General features: G+C 34.9%; 1 protein-coding gene and 1 pseudogene across 1 annotated transcript in view; both read right to left on the bottom strand.

The window, feature by feature from the left end:
* LOC150101301 (uncharacterized) overlaps positions 1-22,007 on the bottom strand; it is a 90,655-nt gene that overhangs the window by 18,501 nt on the left and 50,147 nt on the right. Inside the window, exons 6-7 of the mRNA XM_090400756.1 lie at positions 12,094-12,181; positions 9,477-9,594 (exon numbers count right to left, since the gene is read on the bottom strand). Coding sequence (XP_090256882.1) covers positions 9,477-9,594; positions 12,094-12,181 — 206 coding nt within the window. The remainder of the gene's footprint in view (positions 1-9,476; positions 9,595-12,093; positions 12,182-22,007) is intronic.
* Positions 19,880-20,047, bottom strand: LOC150101302 (U2 spliceosomal RNA; annotated as a pseudogene).

Here is a 22,007-nt window from a genome sequence, read left to right as displayed (position 1 = left end):
GCAAGATCTATGGAAGTATACTTGAGAAATGGTTGAGAAGAATTTTGGAAGAAAAGCTTGATGAAGAACAAGCTGGATTCAGGCCAAATAGAGGCTGTCAGGATCAGATCTTTCACTTTACGACAAATAGTCGAGAAAGCATGGGAATATAACAAAGATCTCTATTTAAGTTTTGTCGATTTGGAAAAGGCATATGACAAGGTGCCAAGAGAGAAGCTATTCAATACGCTGCAGTTATATGGTGTCAATGGTGCATTATATCAAGCAATACTTAGTGTTTATTTGAGTTGTAAGTCAGCAGTTAGAATTGAAGGAAGTACAGGAAGATGGTTTAATGTTAAATCTGGTGTGAGACAAGGATGTATATTATCCCCTCTGTTATTCATTATCTATATGGATCACATTATGAAGTGGTATTAAATCTGATATCAAAATTGGAGATGTTAACGTCAGCTCTTTGCTTTATGCAGATGATGTTATACTTCTAAATAAATCCGCTACAAGTCTGCAAGATTCTCTGACTAAATTCAATTGCTGTTGTAATAGATATGGTATGAAGGTCAGCAGTAAAAAGACAAAGACAATGAAAATAGGCAGAATCATTGAAAATATCAACTGTGTTGTGAATGGAGAACCTGTGAAACAAGTAAAACATTTCAGCTACTTAGGCACGATTTTTACTGAAGATGGTAAATTAAATATAGAAATAGACAACAGAATCAGGAAAGCTGGTATGGTGGGAAGTCAATTGCATAAATTCATATGGAATAAGAGAGAAATTAGTCAGAACACTAAATTAGCTGTATACAAGACAGTGTTTTCAAACCAGTTTTAACTTGTGGATCTGAGAGCTGGGTCAAAAGTAAAACACTTGACCAAAGAGTAGAGACCGCAGATATGAGAGTCCTGAGAAAGATTAGAGGCGTGAACAGATGGCATCAATGGCAATATCATATTAAAAATGAGGATATCAGGAAAGAACTTGACATTGTCAGCATCCAGGAATGCGTTAGCTGAGCTAATCTCAGGTGGTATGGTCACTTAAATAGAATGGGAGAGGAAAGATTAGCAAAACAAGTGTTCTCTGCCAGGTTGGCAGGAAAACGACCCAGAGGAAGACCAAGATATAGGTGGATTGATATGGTACAAAGTGCCTTAGACGATAGAAATATAAGATCTGATAATGTTGGAGTCTTGACAAGTAACAGACTGATTTGGAGGAAAATTGTAGATAGGAAGTTAGTAATGATGTAATTTTTTCATGTAGTGCTGTCATATTCCTGCCATGTACCCCTTGAGGGTACATGGCAGGAATTTGATGATGATGATGATTGTTTATGGAAAATATTATTGTTATCTCAGGTAATCGAAAATGAAATAAAAGATGTACAAAAATATTGTTATATTTATAAAATTTACTGTAAGATGAATATAGCAGCAGTGCTTGTAGTTTCGCTACTGGTTAACTGACTATCGACACTATTAAGTTTAACTGTGTCTCATTGTTCAGGTCATCAGTGGAAACAGCTTATCATTCAGAAGTATGAAGAAATAGCAAGATGTACATACTGTGCCGTTCTGAACTGTTGGAGTTAAAATACCTGTTGTTATGTCGTTGTTCTTCGTATTTTTCTGTATTTTAGTTCTATTATATTTGCCTTATTATACTATGATTAACTCTCTTCTAATTCTCGATTATCTTTAACACTCAATTCAATTTGCATCTATCACTCTCTATATTCTACTCAATCTATAATTTGGGCTGTTTCTTAAACCAGTTACATGTATTCTTTAAATATTAGAGGCTTTATCTTAGTTAGGAACAAAACCCTTAATTCTATTATCTGAGACTGTCTCCTGATCAAATATTGGCACATTTATTTTTTAAAGCTGCACCAGCTAATATCCTAGGATAGATGAGACTCTTATCCAAGGAGACCTTCTCAGAATAATATACAGCGGTGAAAGGTCTAGCACTTACACTCATAAACAATCTAATTCAATTCACCTATATCCAACTTAGTATGCAGTTGTGGCTCATAAATCTCTACTATACTTCTATATCCCTCCTGCTTAGGTTCAGATTCATGAGTGATAATTTGAATTCATATCTCAGGCCAATATCAGGTATAAAATACAAAACATGTTTATTGAGGTCTAAAATTTATATATAAGGATTGTACCAAACACATGGTTATTTCAACTTCATTGTAAGTAAAAGAATTAGATAACACAGATAAATACCCTTGAACGTGAATAATAACTCGTTCTACTGAATTGTTCATTAAAATACAAAATTGCTAGTTTATAATTTTATCCACTCGATCATTTCTAAGTTACTTAATATTTCTCACATTTATCATTGTTATATCACATACAATCTCCTTCTCGGACATTTCTTTCCAGTTGGGACAGGTCACTGCCAAATATGGTAATCTCTTAAAAGTTCACTATCAAATGTCCACACTCTAAATTACATGGTGTCCACTCATTTCTTTAATGGAACATAAAATAAATTCTCTACTTTACCATCCCCTGGAATGATTATCTGGTCCATTAACTGCTTTGTCTAGACATCTTGATCTTTCCGCTGACTTTCGCCCACGTAGTCACTTACGATGATCACTCTGAAACGATATGCCGATGTGCCACCCTGGTCTCGCTCCATTACCACTTACAGTTTTCAGCATTGCCGGTTCTTCGGTCTTGCTCAGCTACCCTGCTATGAAGGGTTAGCTAGCTAGGACACTCGATCTACGGGAGATGAAACATAACTTCTACAGCCAATTCGGAATCACCCAGCTGGCGGGAGAGAGAGAGCCAACGTCCATGAAAAAACAGGAACTAAGGACCAACTTTTCCTTTTTCATTGTGTCAGTTGCTTTTTCTAAAGCATCAAAAAATTTCTCCACTTCTACCTTAGTATTCTGTGGGATCATAGGCACAAATAAGTTCCCCATTCTGATATTTGCCCACATCACTCTACTTGAGACTGCTTGCCATTCAAGAAGATTAGCCTCATATTTTGTGTTGAAATCTATGGCCACTCCTTCTTTTCCTTGATTGTCATTTCCTGAATATAACATTTTGTATTTTTTACACAGAAAGATATCACCCAGTTTTTGTCATTTTTGTTTCAGTCACTCCTATTATGTCGATCTAGTATTTATCTAATTCTTCAGCTAGCTCCATTTCTTTGCCATTCAGGCTTCTTATGTTGATAGTACAATCTTTAACTCTGGTGACGTTGAGTTGGGGTGTGCTTTCAGATTTGTTCCAGTAGCTGACTTTTCGCTGTTTGGCCTGGTTCCCTGGCAAAAACAAGAGGGTCCTTGTTTAACCAGGTGACGCCCCAGCCAGCATGAAATTTTGTCATGTTGTACCATCATTTTGTATATTGGTTTAAGCAAATAAGAATACAATTTGGTCGTTAAATCCCAAATTGCCAGCCCATCCTCATTCGTTCAGTATCCAGGTAGATACCCGACAGGGTGCATCACAAGAAGGTGAGGATTGGACATTAGGTCAGAAGCCCTGGTCAGTTCTCTGCATTCCTTTAAGGGCTATGTGGAGGTCTCCTCTCAGTTATACAGCTTGGACCCTTAAGCACCCCACTGTATTTAGTGGATTCCTTATATGTTCAAGTTCCTATTGAGAGGTTTATATATCTGAAAAGAAAAGTTAGTTTCAGTTTATAAAAATGAAAAGCTATTCTTTGTTTGTGTGGAACTAACCAGTGGTGGCCAGTGAAAATTTTAAGTGGGGGTGCTGCATAAAAAAAAAAAAAAAATAAAATAAATAAAAATAAACTTTTTTTCCTAATCAGTAACGAATTTATTAATAAATAAATTTATATATTAAAAATTGCTTTATTAAAAATATTTCATCCTTACCACAAACAAACCCCAATAATAAAAGTTTTGTATCAATGACAAGAGCAAACGAATATTGGCATTGGATCGCAGTGCATTTGTTTTGTGTAATGATAATTGAAAAAATATAATTCTTTTCATATTTTCAACAGTGACACTCATCATAATTCAGCCTTGTATCTATAATAAATAAATAATTATATTTTATTTTAACAAAATAAAAGAAGATATACAAAAAAATAGTTCAACACAAACTCGCGCCACGTTTCATATCTCACAGAAATAACGAGCGCAGGAATAAGATACCTGTGAAGGTATATCTAATGAAGATACGTGTCATTGCACGTTACTTCATTAGATAACTGCCCAAGTGGCAGTTATCTAATGAAGTAACGTGCAATGACAGCAAACGAATATCGCCATTAGATCGCAGTGCATTTGTTTCATGTAATGATAATTGAAAAAATATTATTCTTTTCATATTTTCAACAGTGATACTCGTTGTAATTCAGCATTGTATCTATAATAAATAAATAATTATATGTTATTTTAACAAAATAAAATAAGATTGACAAAAAATAGTTCACGACGAACACGCACCAATAATAAACATTCCATATCTCACAGAAATAAGGTGCGTAAGTATACTAAAAATACACTGCCGTTTGAGCAGTTAGAGTTGGGAATGAAGTAACGTGCAATGACAAGAGCAAATGAATATCAGCGTTAGATCGCAGTGCATTTGTTTCATAATCTAAAGCGTTAATCGAACAATTCCAATTATTAACTATTCAATCAATGTCAAAACATAAGCTGTAACCTTTAACATGTTGTACTGCATTTATATAATGTTGTAAGCATTGTTATTATTTATAAACACAAACAAAATTTAATTTTTTCCTTGGGGGTGCTGCAGTGTCACTGTGCTTATGTACAGGCCACCACTGGAACTACCAGCTGTCAAGGAAAAAGCTGAAATATTCCATACATGTTATCTTCTACTTCTCTAATGGCTGACTTTTGTGAAGAATAATCAATATTTTTGGCATTTAAGTTGTAACTGAATATGCTAGAGAATTAAGGCACATGTTGAATACACAGGTATGGGTTGTTATTTTTCCTGTGCAATTGTGTGCATTTGTTGCTGCTATTTTCCTTAATGAACTTAATGGTTGAGAAATTTGTGTCCTGATTTTCTAGAGAAATATTTGCCATATTTTTTGTGAATGTCTGTTTGTGTCTCTGACTAAGATATGTTAATGTCTGCCTTTGCAGATATCTTGTATTTACCAGAAGACCCAATGCTGTAAGGTTTGAATGTGTGTGTGAATGAGTATAAGGGTCATATAATTTGATAAAATTTATTTTATATATTGTGGTTATATATATATATATATATATATATATATATATATATATATATATACTTTGTTAATAAAATATATAAAATGAAAATTTAGTTTTCATGTATGTGGTATAATGAAAGATCAAACATATAGGCCTGGGACAAGAATCTGTAAAAAAAGTGTAACAGAAATAGACCTCTTAGAAAATTAACAATGGTGCAGCCAACAGGATATGCTAAAAAAAAAAATAACACTATCACATCAAGCTACCGACCAATTGCCAATCACCTCAATCCTTTCCAAAATAATGCCGAAAGTTATCGATAGTCAACTTCTCCACTACTTAAAAAATATACCAGTTAATCAGCAGCCACCAGTAGATTCTATCATTCAAGAACTATGGCTGACATCTTAGCATACATAATCCAGTGCTGAGCTACTGAATAAGTGCCAGTGGAAAGGATCAGAGAAATATGCTATCACTCTTGACATTTCCAGAGCTTTTGAATGTGTCTGCATCAAGGGCTGCTAAACAAATTTGCCCCTTTGTAATTGGATAACTAGCTTTTTCTCTGTTTGTTTTCTGCATGTCGTGGTGGATGTCTCCTTCTCTTTGAGCTTTATTATCAATGCAGGAATGAATGAGGCTATCACCTACTCTCTTTCTCCTATACATAAATGACCCACTCAATCACCACTAATCCTATTCACAGCTTTGATATCAATGGATCCCTCCAACTGAGACAACTGTTTGTGATGGTATTGGTCTTTTTTCCCCGTTTGAATGCCTTTTCTATGCTTTTCTTCCTGTATTCCTCATGAGCCTTTTTTATTGCCTTAACATCCAGACTACCATCAATGAGATGCAATGCCTTGCTGCTGTGTTTGCTGTACAGTGACCCATGGACATCGATAAAGGAGGATCTGGTAGTATCATCCTACTTTGGCTAAAGGCAAGACGAGAGTTTGTGGATGGCCCAGCCAAGAACAAGTGGCCAGTGTGCTTGTCTGCAAGGGTCAACGGTATTGCAGTAAGTTTCCGTTCCCCATGGTCTGGGGGACAGGGCCTAAGGCTTGTTGTGGTGCTGGTATAGCATCTGGAGTAGCCCTGGCATTAACCTTCCAAGCAGAGTCATTGCTTGCAAAAAGTAGATCTGACACTGAATCAGATCTACTTTTTGCAAGCAATGACTCTGCTTGGAAGGTTAATGCCAGGGCTACTCCAGATGATAATTTTTCATCCTGTTGTTTATCAAGGGTCCTAAACAGATATACCAAAATAAGAAAACAAAAAAACATCAAAAGCTCTAACACACATACTCCTGTTCTTAATCTTACATTCAACAGAGAAATGTCCAATTGGAAAATGTCACCCTTCTTTATTCAGAAGGGTTCTCTAAAAGGTAGGATCGCCCAAATCTGTAAAGAAAGAAACTGTATTCAGAAGATATACTCACTGAAGCAGCTACAGTAGTGCAATCAGAAAAATTACTTCATACTAATTCATAGAATACCAATTACAGTTATACCCCACAAAATTTTAAAAACATAATATCAGAGTGGGACCTCCTTGATGTTCCTGATGAGTTCTCCACTAAATTCAAGGACCAAGGAGTGACAACCATAAGAATTCTCATACATAGGGATGTATATGATACTCACCAGGAACAACATTTTTACCTTCAACAAAATCCACCACCATCTGTCAAAAGAGTTTATCTCAACTGTCCAGTAAGGCCTGAACCTTTTACATTGCTTTAAATGTCAGAAATATGATCATTCTCAAACGGCCTGCAGCGGCTCTGCCATCTTTATCTGTATTACCCAATGGGCAATAAAGATAATGAAACAAAGACTGTAAGAGCAAAACACTGAAATGCTCTAAATGTGAGGGAAATCACCCAGCACACTCCAGAACTTGCGAAAGGTAGAAGGAAGAAAAGGAGATTCAAAAATTAAAAACAGAACAATTTATTACCTATCAGGAGGTGGAGGCAGTATACCACAACAGCAGCAATGACATATGCTAAACCCTCTTATGTTGTGCAGGCAATCTCACTGTGACCTGGATGTTTGTGAATGTCTTTATGTTGTAGATGATTTTCAATATTAGGTTTTTTGAGGCCTAAAGCAGCTTGAAAACTACAGTATTTGGATTATCCATTCCTTGCCTCCTGTGGTACTAGTGTGCTAAGTCCAAAGCCTTTCTGGGATGGAATTTAAAACACAAAGCAAAAATAAATAATAATAATAATAAAAATATGTATGCAAACAGTCAACACTCACTATTGCAAAAAGCAGTTAGCAAACAACTCACTAACCACAAACTAAAAGCCCTGACCAAAACCATATTAGCAAGATACTAATCACTAAGTTGAAGGAAATTCACATGCCAAATTGTCGTCTATAAGAAACTATATTTGTTGTCCTCAACAGTTAGTCATAGTAAGAGTCGACTGTATATCTACATACCTATACATATAAAACTAATAAACGTCATGTTGTGGTGGTTAATTCTATTTATATATTCTGCTATGTCTTTATAGTGAACAAATGCTTAGAGAGGCACTTGAGGATATAGAAGAAGGAATAAAAATAAATGGAAGAATCATTAATAACTTAAGATATGCGGATGACATAGTGGTGATGGCAGAAAGTGAAAATGGATTAAAACAAATTGTTCAAAGAATTGAAAACTCTTGTAAAGAGTATGGACTAAGAATTAACATAAAGAATACCAAGATAATGGGTAGAAAAATAGGAGATAATGTAAAGATAAGATGTGGAGGAAAGATTTTAGAAGAAGTGAAAAGATTTCCGTATTTAGGTAGCTGGATCTCAGAGAAAGGAACTTCAGAGTTGGACATTAGAAATAGAATAGGCAAAGCTAAATCGGCCTTTATGGAAAGGAAGAGAATTTTAATAAACAAGAATACTAAAATAGATGTTAAAATTGGAATAGTAAAAGCAACAGTTTGGAGTATTGCAAGTTATGGAAGTGAGTCATGGACACTCAGAAAGAGAGATATGGAAAGAATTAATGCATTGGAAATGTGGTATTATAGAAAGATGGAAAAGATTAGCTATACAGAGAGAGTATCAAATCAAGAAGTTTTAAGACAAGTTGGGATGAAAAGAACACTGCTCAAGAATATTATGCAAAGAAAGACCAGATTTGCAGGACATCTTCTGAGAGGTTCTTCAGGACACCTGACAAGAACTATATTACAAGGGAAAGTTCAGAGGAGAGAAGACGTGGAAGACCAACTAAAGAGTGGTTTAATGACATCGTGGAATGGACTGATTTACGAATGATGGAAGTGACAGACAGATGAGAAGAGCTGCTCATCTACTGCAGCCCTCTTGCTAGAGGATGTTACCAGACGACGATGATGCTATGTCTGTCCATTGCAAATGTTTCATGACCATTTTATATGTTAAAGTGAAAAAAAAAAAAAAAAGAAAGACCAGCTGACTCATCTTTAATTAAAAAACACTATAAAGGTTTCTAGCATCCTAGATCAGCCCACCAATGGTACTAACACTAATGTGCTATAGGTTAAAAAACTTTCATAGATGTGATTCACATTAAAAAATATAAACAAATAAATTATTAGATATATGAAGAGCCAAAGGCTTCAATTCAGCGACATATGACTTGTTTAAGTTAAGGGATGAAGCCTTTGGCTCTTCATATATCTAATAATTTATTAGGACACCTCTCAGCAATACTCATAGAAGAGTTGTAAGTTCTGTTCACTACAAACTTGATATTAACTAGGTCTACCCACTCACTGATGAGACCTCAATAAAGGTTGAAACCGGTCTGGGTAGTGACCTTCTCTCATAATGTAGAACAGTAATACAGCTCCTAGGAGCTAAGTTCACATTATGGGTAAATATCAAGAATAGTGATTGGAGCTTGCTCCACCTTTGACATGAGTTGCCTCAGCTTGCACTACCTTAAGGGTCAGTTGCTGCGGTATCCAGGTATTTGCTTACGCTTGGAATCGCCGAACTTTATATTATATAGTTTCTACTATATTCTGCATGTAACTCTTTGAGTTTCTTATTCGACTAAGAAACGATATGGGATGTAATATCCCTTAACTTAACAAATAAAAATTAAGAAGAAATTAAAGCTAGGTCTTTGCAACCAAAGGCTGCTAGCAAATGTTTGGAAGCAAAATAAGATCATGGAAAGTGAATTCAATCTGTACACAACAACAATAAAAAAGTTACAAATTTGAGCACTTACCTTCATACACATTTTCAGTATCTCACCATTTAACAATCCTACTGTTTTTGGAGTACTAGGAAGAACATTGCATATGTAGTCACAATAAGGCAATATTTCATTCAGGCTGGTCACTATCCTGTATAAACAGAATTATTAATTATGACAAACAGTTTGATCTTATTTGATAATGTTATACTGTTAGCATGGCAGCTTTTCATTTTATTTTCATATAGTTACAGATGTAAATAGACCCATGGTACCATGATGCTTTACTAATTTTATTTATTTTCTACATCTGACAAAAGAAGATGAAAGTCAATATCCTTTCTCAGGTCATATGCATATAAAAATGAGCTGATATTTATAATATAGGTTCAAAGAGAAGAACACACACACAACAAAAGCAACACAAAACTAAGTGAAACTCAGCAGACAAAAGATAGTCCTAACTAGGTAGGGTGCTCTCTATAAGCACCAGCTGAAGGTCTCGGTTGTAATTTGGGATCTCCGAGAATTCCAATATTTTAGAAAGTTTAATGCCTCCATATTTATTCAGATTAGGCTTTTCCCAGCAGCACATATGTTTGCCTTTCATTAGTGCTGAAATATGGGCTCCTGGGGAGCATGCATCTTTTAAGTAGTGCAAACTAAGGCCATACCGATGCCAATGATGGTTTTATTCTCATAAGCTATCTGGTAATATTTGAAACTTTTTTTAAAGTTTCTTTCTACGTTTGACTATATAATAAGAATAACTCCATAATATCCTCTATAATTAGTATCTTATTTATAACTGAGTCTCCTTTCAGTGCTATACTTTAGTAACTGATCATGCACCAACCAAGGAATCTTCTTCTTCTTCTTCTTCTTTTCAGCCATTTTCGGTCCACTGCTGGACGAAGGCCTCCTCTAGTTCTTTCAACCTTTCTCTGTTCTTGGCAATGGTTGACCAATTTTCCCCAACAAAATTTGACAATTCATCACTCCACCTTCTTTTAGGATGTCTTCGGCATAGTTTCCCTTCTTTAGGAATCCAGTTCATTAGTATGGTGGTCCATTGCTCATCTTCTCTTCTGGATAGATGTCCGGCTCATTTCCATTTCAGTCGCTTGTAGTGAAGAAGGAATATAACCAAGGAATCACTTATGATGAATTTAACTTTCTGACATAGGATTGCCATGGTATTAAACAGAGAATTTTTTAGGCTTCTGTCTCTCTTTAGGCTTCTGTCTCCAATGAAAACAAACAGCTGTCAGGTCAGTGAAATAAAACCTAACTTAAGCATTAATAAAAGGCTGTTGGGAGCTTATGTCTTAAGTAATGCAAAATAAAGGTGACTCTGTAGTTGATGGCTATATTCTCATAAGCTCTCTGGAAATATTTTAAAACTTTTTTTTTCAAGTATATTTTCTGTAATTGGATATAAAATATGCATGATTCCATAATATGCTCCTTTCAATATCTTACTTATGAAATAGAAACCCTTCTGGCTCTACACTTTAATAATATGGAAGAACAAGTTTGATGAATGAAGGAAACAAAAAACTAAATTACTGAATAATCACTTGGCAGAAGATCTAATGCAGCAAGCCAGGGAAACTAGATCATCTTGTGGAAGAATGCTGTGTGAGAGAGAGAGAGAGAGAGAGAGAAAAGCGTCTGTAAGTTCAGTTTCGTGGGGGGGGTACAGATGTAATAGTAACAAATGTAATGAATATGGTAAAGGAATGGGCTATGTGTTGGGATTGGACTTTTTGAGTGTGATGACATGAACTTGTGCTTTTGAATGTATGAAAAAATAGCCTGTAAATTCTTTTTGATTAGAATTCAGGTATAAAGAAAATCTGTATAAAAATGCCACAAAAAATTTCAAAAACAAAAGTTTTATCATAAACCAAGATTGCATTCTTTGATTTGCCAAATACTTTGGATATCTGAGTTCTTTTTACCCCAAAATTAAAGCTTAAAGAAATCATGTTGCCAGTCCCTGAGAGATACCATGAAAACTATACGAACCCTTTAAATAGCCTGACAGAAAGTGTCATCTACTTCCGCAAACAGTTAGCACCTAATATTATTGTATCTAAACACATTTAGCTATTTAGATGCAATCTCAATCTTATATCACTGTTTTTCCTGACAAATGAATCCCTTACATCTGTATACCAAGAACAAGAAGATATGCAATTTAAGATACCAGAACAATTATTGTGCTGAGATCTGCCAGTCTCGATAATCAAATGGATAGTATCTTTGCTCTCCAGCTTACTAAGTATGGGTTCAAATCCCACCATAACACATATTTCAGTGAAATCTTCTGGTGGAAGATGCTATAAGACCATCACTCTACTTTCTAAGATCTGAAATGCTAGGAAAACGTTCTATGAGTCTCGTCTCTAGAACAAGGATTCAGGGACTAACTAATCTTTAGCCAATGCATGGTGCCAATGTCTATTAGTTTCAACCTTTCGCAGATGGGCCTGCGAAATTTATTAATTTATTTATTAATAATAAATAAATAAATAAATAAAATACCATGATTTGTTTGCATTGGTTGTATCAGGAGTTTGTCTTTATCAAGCAATGAGACTGATCCAGCAAATAAAGTTTTTTTAAAATAATTTATGATACATACCTATCAAAATCTTGGTAGATATTAATATCTTTTTCACTTGTTGCAAATCCTATCACCTTAGCTCCCTGAAGTTTTAAATTTTTTGCAACTGTAATGAAAAAAAACTTGATGAACAGAGAATTAGTTTATCTGCATTTATATACATTATCATATTTCATTATCAAGATATGAAACAAGTATCATATCTTGTTTCTGAATAACTTAAATCTATAATGCTACACAAATTTTTCTATTATTTTTTTATATAAATAAGCAATAGCAACTTTGAAATATGCATAAATGATTTTTAACAATCTTTAACTTATTTTAACAATCATTTAGAAATTATTTCATTTTAACAACCATTTTTAAAGGATTTACAGCAATTACTTATAAATGACTGATGAATTTTAAACTTTGCAAGATTGTTAAATAAAACAAGCACTGATGGAATACTAGAAAATATTAGAAGAACCTAATCAGGAGTACATACAATACTTGAGGTAGATAAGGCATCAGAAATCTGATATGTAGAAAGGCAGTTGGAGAGCAGATTATTTTAGACCAGGAGAGTGCTCACATATGAAGACATAAAAGTTATATGGTGGCTGCACTGCCGAATTCAAAAAGCATGGACAAAAGTTCCAGATGACGAGAGTGGAGTTATTATTATCCTAAGACCCCATGCAGCAAAGATATCTAGGAGGTCCCTTTTGTCATACACACCCACAGCTAATCATACTATGCCTAAAACACTTTCAAATTCTCTGCAGATACCACTCTCAGGCAATACATTCAACTCATTCTTAACTCTCCATGCAAAAAACCTGTTTCGCACTCCTTCCTCACACCCTCCTTATACAACTTTCAGGGATGATCTATTGTTCTCCCTCAATTTCCTACCATTTTATGAAAAACCACTTTAACGTTAATCCTATAACAGCCCCAAACCAACACTTTAACGTTAATCCTATAACAACCCCTCACCAACTTATACATCTCTATTCGTATCACCTCTCTTCCTCCTATCCACTAGACTCTGAAAATTGCATTGTCTCAAAATTTCTTCATATTCAACATTCCAGAGATCAGAAACTATTTTGGTTAATTGCCTCTGGATCCTCTCCAACATCTTTTCATCCTTGTGAAAACTAGGTGAACAAATCTGTGCAAAGTAATCCATATGTGGTCTAATCTGAGCCTTATACAACGGAATCAGAATTTCCTTACTTCTACAAGTCATCATTCCTCTGCATCATTGTCAGAATTCATTTGTTGTCCTCAAGTTTTGGCAATATGTCCTCTAAATTTTAGATCCATATCCACCATCACCCCAAGATCTCTTATGTGCTCCACCTCTAACAATATATCCCCACTAAGAGTGAATTCTACATCCCATCTTTGTTTTCCAAATTTTAAAACCTTACATTTCTCAACATTGAACTGGCATCCCAGTTCAGGTGCCTATTCACTCAGTCTATTCATGTCTTATTGTAAGGCCACAAAATCTGCTCTACTCTTCACAGTTCATCCCAACTTTGACTCATCTGCAAACAACTGATATCCTCATTCAAATCTTCCACAATATCATTAACATACAGATTAAACAGCAATGGCCCTAAAACAGACCCATGAGGCACACCACTAGTGATTTTCCTCTTCTGGGATATTGCTCCTCCATACACAACTTGCTGATACCTATCAGACAGCCAATCTCCAATCTAACGCACTAGTTTAATATCCAACCCTATTTGCTCTAGTTTGACTGTCAACTTATCATGTGGTAATCTATCAAAAACTTTTGCAAAGTCCAAATATACTACTGTGTATACACCTCTCACATCCAATGCTGCTGTCACCTTACTGTAATAAATAAGTTTTCCACTATAATGCCTTTTTTCTCTGTATTGAATGCTTAATCTCTTCATTAATCCATTTTACACCTACCTTATTTAATCTTCTGACCTTTGGAATACATTTAGACATTGCTTCTATCAGATAGTTCTTGAATATCACCCAAGCAGCACTAATCTCCTTTCCACCCCAACTCCTTATTCCATGCTACAGCTGCAAGCTGTCACCTGAGCTTCTCATAATCACCAGCCTTGTTGTTCCACACACACATACCCTTTCCTCACATGGTTGTCAACCACCCAGGTAATCACTTCATGGTCACTCTCAACAACTGGAGGAAGATTTGATACCTCATTTATAATAACATTTCTGATGAGATGATCAAATCCAAGGCCCTTAATCCTCATGTGTCCTCTGTTACATACAGCCTAAGGCAGCTGTCCCTCAAAAATTCATGAAACTTGTCTTACTTCCAGTTACTATTTCATCATCTCAACCTATGTTGCCATAATTAAAATCACCCATAATGATCATTCTGTTCCCATTTGCTTGGCTAATTTGTTAATACATTTTTTGGTCACTACCCTCCACATTACCAGGTCTATAGTGACATCCAAAGTATTTTATTCTATTTAGCTCTATCTCACATACTGCCTCAAAACTACTGCTATTATTTTCCTCACCTCTACCTTGTATGGACATAACTCTTTTTCTATCATCAATAGCACTCCACCTCCCTTTTAACCTTATGTTCATGAAATTCATCATATCCTTCCATTTCTATTCCTATCAGGATCTCATCCTCATCCAACCATGTCTCACTTATTCCAACAATCCCTGGATGAATGAACCAACTCAGCTACTTCATTTCCCTTGTTTCTGATACTTCTAGCATTAATACAGAAACATAACAGCTCATTCCTGAATCTATAACAAGTTTCACTGATACCACTTATTAGATGTAACTTCTCCATACTTATTATTATTATTATATGGGCTCGAGCCATTTCTTTTTCTCCTTACTCATCCCTGAACCTGCTTCACATCCAACTGTTTTCCCTACATCCCCTTCCCTTTTGGTCTACATATGTATTAATATCATTTTGGAACATCAACCTTTCTCATGCTGTGTTTTCCCTGTCTACCCTGATTTCCCCATTTCCCTGTTTGTCTTGCACACTTCTTCTCTTATTCTCTACACCCACTCCTTCATTCATAAGCACCACTTCAATCTCTCCTGAATTCTTTCACTCTTTAACATCTTACTTGTTCAGATTCATTTTCTGCACTCATTCTAGCAGCAGCCTCTCCAAATGACCCACACCAAAACCAATCAAATGCAGTCCTTCACTATTATACAGTTCAATTATTCCTTCAAACTCATTGCGCATATTAACAAACTGCACTCCTTTCTCCTCATTCATTTCTGTTAAAATATTATTCATAATTCTTGCTCTCCACCATATCACATCACTGTCATACCTGGGCAACACACTGATCACCTTTCCTATCACACTTTTATCCTTCACCCATCTACAAAAAGGAAACAAAACTGAACATGAAAATTACAGTTGAATTGTCCTGGCTAAATGCTTCAGGTAAAATTTATATGAACATGCTTGAGAAAATACTAACAAAAATCATGGAAGAGAAACTTGGAGAAGAACAAAAAAAAAAAAAGCTTCATGCTAAATATGAGTTGTAAAGATCATATTTTTACTTTAAAACAAATAACTAAGATATCTGAGGAATATAATACGGAACTGTTGTGTTGACTAGGAAAAGCCATGTGATATGGTGCAAAGAGAAAACTTGTTCAATACCATACAATTACATGAACTAAATTGAACATTATAAAGTGTAATATACTTAAGTTATAAATCAGTTATAAATCAGTTATAAATTATAAATTATAAGCCTATACTTAAGTTATAAATCAGCTATTAGATTTGAATGAGGTGTAATAAAACTACAGAACATTAAGTTTCTAAGATGCTGAGCAACTTGCTTGTGACAGATCACTGAGCCTCACAAGTATGGAAAAAAAGAAGACGATAACAGAAAATTTTAAATTAAATATGAATAGGGCTTGAGGAAATTTTGTGCTGGCTCGCTAGTTAAATAGTTGATGTCAGTCTGCTCCCACTGATGGCACCTCAATAAAAGTGAAACTAGTCAATGTAGTGGCTCTTCCCATAATGCATAGCATCACGCGCAACTGAAAGGAAGTGTGCTTTGGATACTAAGGCAATTGATGTGAAGCGTCTATATATTATTATTATTACGTGACACCTCAAAGGAGTCCAAAGACTTATCGAGGGAGGCACCTACTCTAGAACTCTCTGTCTCCACCACTTAATCCACTTTTTTAGTACGCGAGCTACTTTTCTATAATAAGTTATTTGGCGATCTACTCTCTTATATAGATCACATTCCCCCAACCTGATATCTGATTACGCACAAATAAACAACTAAAAACTTTACTTGTGTATTTAAAAATTTATTTATCACTTTTAATTATTTTAATACAACAAATATTTTAATACAAAAAAAAAAAAACATATATATGGGAATAAAATATTTATTTTTCTATTTTGGAAAACCAAAGTTAGAAAAAACAACAGATTGATTACAAACTCAAAAGTTATAGGAAATGCTGGTTGATTAAAAAAAAAAAAGTTAATGTGAAATTTGGCATTGTTTGGACCTCACAATATTTTCATAGTCAAGTTGATATGAAGAAGTGGCCAATCGCAGACAATCATCCAAATGATCATTTGTAATTTGGTTTCTTAATTGACTTTTTATGATGGTCATATTTGGAAAAGCGGATTCTGACAAGTATGTCGATCTGAAACACGACAGAATTTTTCGTGCAATATCAGTTAATATTGGAAATTTTTTATGTGCATACTTCCAAATGATTTCATTGTTTATTGATTTTAAATGTAAACGATTCTGAATGTTTATTATCTCAAGTTCTACTTTAGCTTGGTTTATATCAAACAGCTCACTAATTTTATTTGAAATTTCTGTGATGTTCAAGTTTTCTTGAAATGGATTATTGATAAAAGATACAATAATTTCAGTTTTATTAAAATCTTTAAATCTTGAATTTATTTCTTCCTCAACTAATTCTATTTCACGAAAAAATTCTTTTAAATCATAGCGAAGCATTTCTTGATTTTGTTCAAAAAATTTTAATAAATATGGGAGATATGTAAATTTGCAGTCATTTATATTTTTCTTTAATAAAAGTAAGTATTGTTGGAAAGTTTTTATTGAACTCAATATGTCAATTAAATTTTTATCTCTACCTTGTAACTCTAAATTTAAATTGCTTATTTTTGTACAGAAATCTACTAAAAATGATAAGTATAATAACCATCTTTTTTCACTCAATTGTGGATAAATATCTCCTTTTTCATCAAGAAAATTTTTTATATTGTTAATTAATACAACAAATCTCTAAAAACTGACTTCTGCTGAGCCAGTGAACATTATTGTACAACAGAAGTTCCCTATCATCATCTGCCTGTAATTTAAATAACCGCCATTGCAGGGCTTTTCCTTGAACAGAATTTACAATTTTAAATGTAATATCCAAAACATCTTTTGTGTTTAATCTTTTACTACACAGTACTTGTTGGGTGAATAATACAGTGGTACGTTAAAAAATCTGGATATTTGTCATTGTTTTTACATAATGAAATGAAGCCTGATTTATTACCTGAGCACCATCAGTAGTAATAGACACAAGTTTAAAAAGCAGAAATTTGTGTTGTTTCACAAATTCATTAAATGCCAAAAAATGTCTTCTCCTCCCAATAATGGTATAATTTTCAAAAGTTCTTCTTTACTTAATTTTGAAATACCATGCGAAGAAATACCATTAACCGAGCAATATCAGTGAAGTCGTTTGATTCATCAAATTGTAATGAAAACACAACACACTGGTGAATGTCTGACATTAACCTGGACTGGAAACTTTTCTCCGGCAATTGGAACTCTTCCTTTCGGCAATTTGAAACCTTGTCTGCAGCCTAGAAGTAGTCTCTCTCTAGCAAAGTCTTGAACTGAGAAGCTCCTTTCTGGAAGCGGGAAACTCCTCTCAAGCAACGTGGAACCAGGCAGTCTCTCTGATGGCGACTCTGGACCAGGGGGCCTCCTCTCTGACAGCAATTCTGGAACTGGGACCCCTTCCCCTTCTGCTTGCTTCAGTCCCTTTTTATTAGGCCTCCTGTGAGACCTTGCATGAAGTTTGGCAACCTCCAAAGAATCGGTATGAGTCTTTCATCTTAAGTTTCAAGTTCGGCACACCTTTTGTTCTCCTCCGCTTTCTTTTGATTGTAAGTTGCCGGCCATCGGAAAGTTGTTTGAACTCTTTCTTACTGACTTCGGAGATGTTTACACTTAGAGTATGTATGAGAAAGGTGCAAGCCTTTCTTATACATACAAGTTTCAATAACAATCTTTCTAATGCCGCCATGTACAGCTTCGGCGACAAAAACATTGCCTTTGTTTTTAACACTCGAACATATTCTTATTAAAGAATATGTTAGAATATGCCGGCACTTGGAAGATGAATAGACATGCAGGAGTATCAGATAGGAATGTAAAAGGCAGGTGATTATAATAGTCTTAGAAATCAGCTTTGAGCAGTTCCATTGATGGAGGAACTGGAAGGGCAACATATCATCAGTGGTTGGGAACTCTTCAAGCAATATTTATTAGCAGCAATAGCAAATTGCATACCACAAGTAAAGAAGAAGAGAACACAATTTGGTGTAAAGTAGATTACAAGCAATATCAAATGGAAGCTGCAAGTAAAAAAAAGAGGTTACAAAAGAGGTATAAGGATAGGGGTGGAGAGCAGATGCATGAAGAATATAAGACTCAGGCCAGGAGAGTGACTAATATGATAAGGAAGACAAAACTTGAATATGAGAAAGAGATTGGCCCTGAGGTCTTAAGGAATTCTTTCGTTATGTAACAAGTATCAGTAGGAGGAGAAATGATTGTGGAATGACATTGCAAGAAGAGAGTCTGTTTCAAATACTGAGTAGTTACAAATTCAAATAAAAAGAGTGTGTTACAAATTCTGGATGTCAATAAAGCAATAGGACTAGATAAGATTTTACAAGGTTTTGAGGGAATGTGCTAAAGACGTGATAGCTCTGATGGCTGGCTTTTCAATGAAAGTTTGGCTATGGGAAAGGTGCCCAAGGAGTGGAAGGAAGGTAAGTTAATGTGATTGCATAAGTGTGGTAGCAGACTGGAAGTATCAAACTATATACCAGTTTGTATTTCATCAGTGGTTGTTAAGATTTTGGAGAACTTAGTGAGGTGAGGGATCATTTACAGCATTGGGCAGATGAGGGTAATGTTATCTATGAGAGTCAGCATGGATTTTGTTAAGGGGTACTCTTGTTTTAGCAATCTGATTGCCTTTTATAATGAAGTGACAAGAGTAATTGATGAAGGAAAGGCATATTCTGCCTTTTTTTTTTTTTTTAATAAAGGCATTTGACAGGGTGTTAATTTTAAAATTATACTACAAATGAAATCCTTAAAAACTAAGACATTTTTGTGTCTTAATTTTTGCATCTATATGTGCATGAAAAACATTTTGTGTGCAATTTTCTGATCTCAGTGTTTACACTAATTTAATATATATATATATATATATATATATTTCTCATATAAATGTTGCCCTTTTTTTCATCTAGCTGTAACTGTCAAACTGCAAGCACTAAATTAATTCATTGAAATCTGTGTAGCTACAAAAATCCCTTAACATTTGCACGAGTTCAAGTTACTGTGTACCAACTAGACCACTGTTTTTCAAATTTTTCTGACTGTATTCCACATTAAAAAAAATACATTTTACCTCTTGATTCAGTACAAATGCATACCCAATATATTATATAAGGCCAAGGAGCAATACCACAAAGGGACTTAAGTTGTACAATACCGGTCAACTTATGGCAAAGATGGAGCAGGGTCCAAGCCCTTTGCCACTTTTCAAAAATCAGTTTGGTATATTTTGGACTGTATCAGATTTTAAGCTAATAAGAACAAATACTACACTCTTATCTTAGCTAAAAGGCAGAGAAGCAAAACGTGTACTATCAGTTTAATGTCTGGGCCAATTTTTTATATAAGATGAAGTATGGGTTAATTAGAGTTCAACTAGCACATTAGATTCAATATATGATTCATGTAAGATTCTCCAAAATCCTAAGTAGTTACAATTCATCTACCTCTATTTCCACATCACTCCTTGTTAGATCTGTCACTACAATATCTTCCTCCACCTGAATAATCCTGAATAATATACATTTGCAAAGTAATTACTGATTCACTTGACTATTTCTACTGTTAGCTAATATTTTACAGAATCATCCATTATGGGATACAGAGGATTATTAAGTTTATGAATTTTTGGTAATCCATATATGAGGGGGAAGAGAACTAAAAAGTTTGAGTTTTAGTAAATTCAAAGGGCCATTTTAAGAAGAAAGACTGATGATAACTTGAAAAAGCTGAATATGAAGATAAAAATTAGAACTGCAAAGGTTACCAAAGAATTTTTGGCCATACCAAAAGGATGCACCCAAGTTCTGGAATGAGAATAAAAAGGAGTTCTGTATGAAGTAAAGGCTACATTTATTGCAACTAAGACTACTAGTTGCAACAAATGTAGCAACTACATTTGTTGTGGCAGCAATCTGTTCTCATAACAACATAAAGCAGATGCATCTGCAGATTCAGAGAGCTCTTTTTTTTAGCAGAAGCTGATTTTTAACTTAACAAAAATAGGTGCAATTCCAGTATCCCTAACATCTTTTTTATAAAGACTAGCCAGTTAAGTTCCAAAGCACTGAAGTTTCCACTTACCACATTGTTTTGATTTTTGCGGTATGCTTTCTACATGAAGAATTAGCAATCACGTATTTGGGGTCAGGTGCTCATTTGAAACTCACTGGATAAGGATAGCTGGCTTCAACCATATTTGTAGCTGACTACCCTTATCCACTCTCCTAAAGATAACCCCCTACCCCTCAGTTCCAGGTATATATAAAGGTTCCTTGTTCTAGCAACCTGTTCTTTTATGGCCAACATCCATCTTGAAAATCACAAATATATATATGCCACCACAATTATGGTCAGTCAGGTCTAGCTGACTATGTCTTCAATATCTTGCATAGCATTAAATGGATAAAAACTACCGTGGGTCCCATAGAAAATACAAACATGACAGACTTTTTTTGGAATCAGTAACAGATTTATTTGTTTATTATTATTTTTTGTGTGTTGTTTGTGTGTATTATTCAGTTTTCATATTGTATTCCCAGATGATGTCTCTGTGACATATAAAATATTAGAATCTTTAAACCAGTGTTTAATTCTTTCCCTACCCAACAAATAGTACTATTTGTACTATTTGTTGGGTAGGGCGATAGTGAATGCAGAAGATGTCAAAGTCTTGCAAGATGACTTAGATAGATTGGAGTTCTGGACTAAGGAGAATGGATGTCAATTTAATGTGACAAAATGTAAAGTTATGCATTTCGGAGTGAAAAGATTAGCAGCAGTATACCACATTGGTGGAACTGTACTCCAAGAGATTGATGAGGCCAGGGACTTGGGAGTGTTGGTGGATAGGGAGATGAAATTTAGGGGGCACATTGCGAAAGTAGCTAAATCAGCTCATCAACTCACTTGGTTGTTGAAAAATACCTTGACGAGCAGAGAAAAACAAGTTATTGTACCTCTGTACCGAGCCCTGATAAGACCTCATCTCGACTACTGTGCCCAGATTTGGTCACCTCGGTTCCTTCTTGATGGGGAGGAGGTTGAGAGGATCCAGAGGTGAGTGACTAAGATGATAGCAGGTCTATGGAATGAACCATATGAGAACAGGTTGAAGATTTGTGGGTTGCAGAAACTAGTTGATAGGCAGAAAAGGGGAGATATGATTGAGACATTCAAATTGCTAAAAGGATTCTATAGGATTAATTCAGATGATATTTTTGAGATCAGGACTAGTGGTGGGAGAACTAGGGGACACCCATGGA

Source organism: Typopeltis vanoorti, chromosome 11 (genome assembly GCF_054136105.1).
Source record: "Typopeltis vanoorti isolate ZY-2024b chromosome 11, IOZ_Tvanoo_1.0, whole genome shotgun sequence".
Classification (NCBI taxonomy): domain Eukaryota; kingdom Metazoa; phylum Arthropoda; class Arachnida; order Uropygi; family Thelyphonidae; genus Typopeltis; species Typopeltis vanoorti.
The sequence above is the reverse complement of the archived record's forward strand: the minus strand, read 5'-3'. Positions and strand labels throughout refer to the sequence as shown.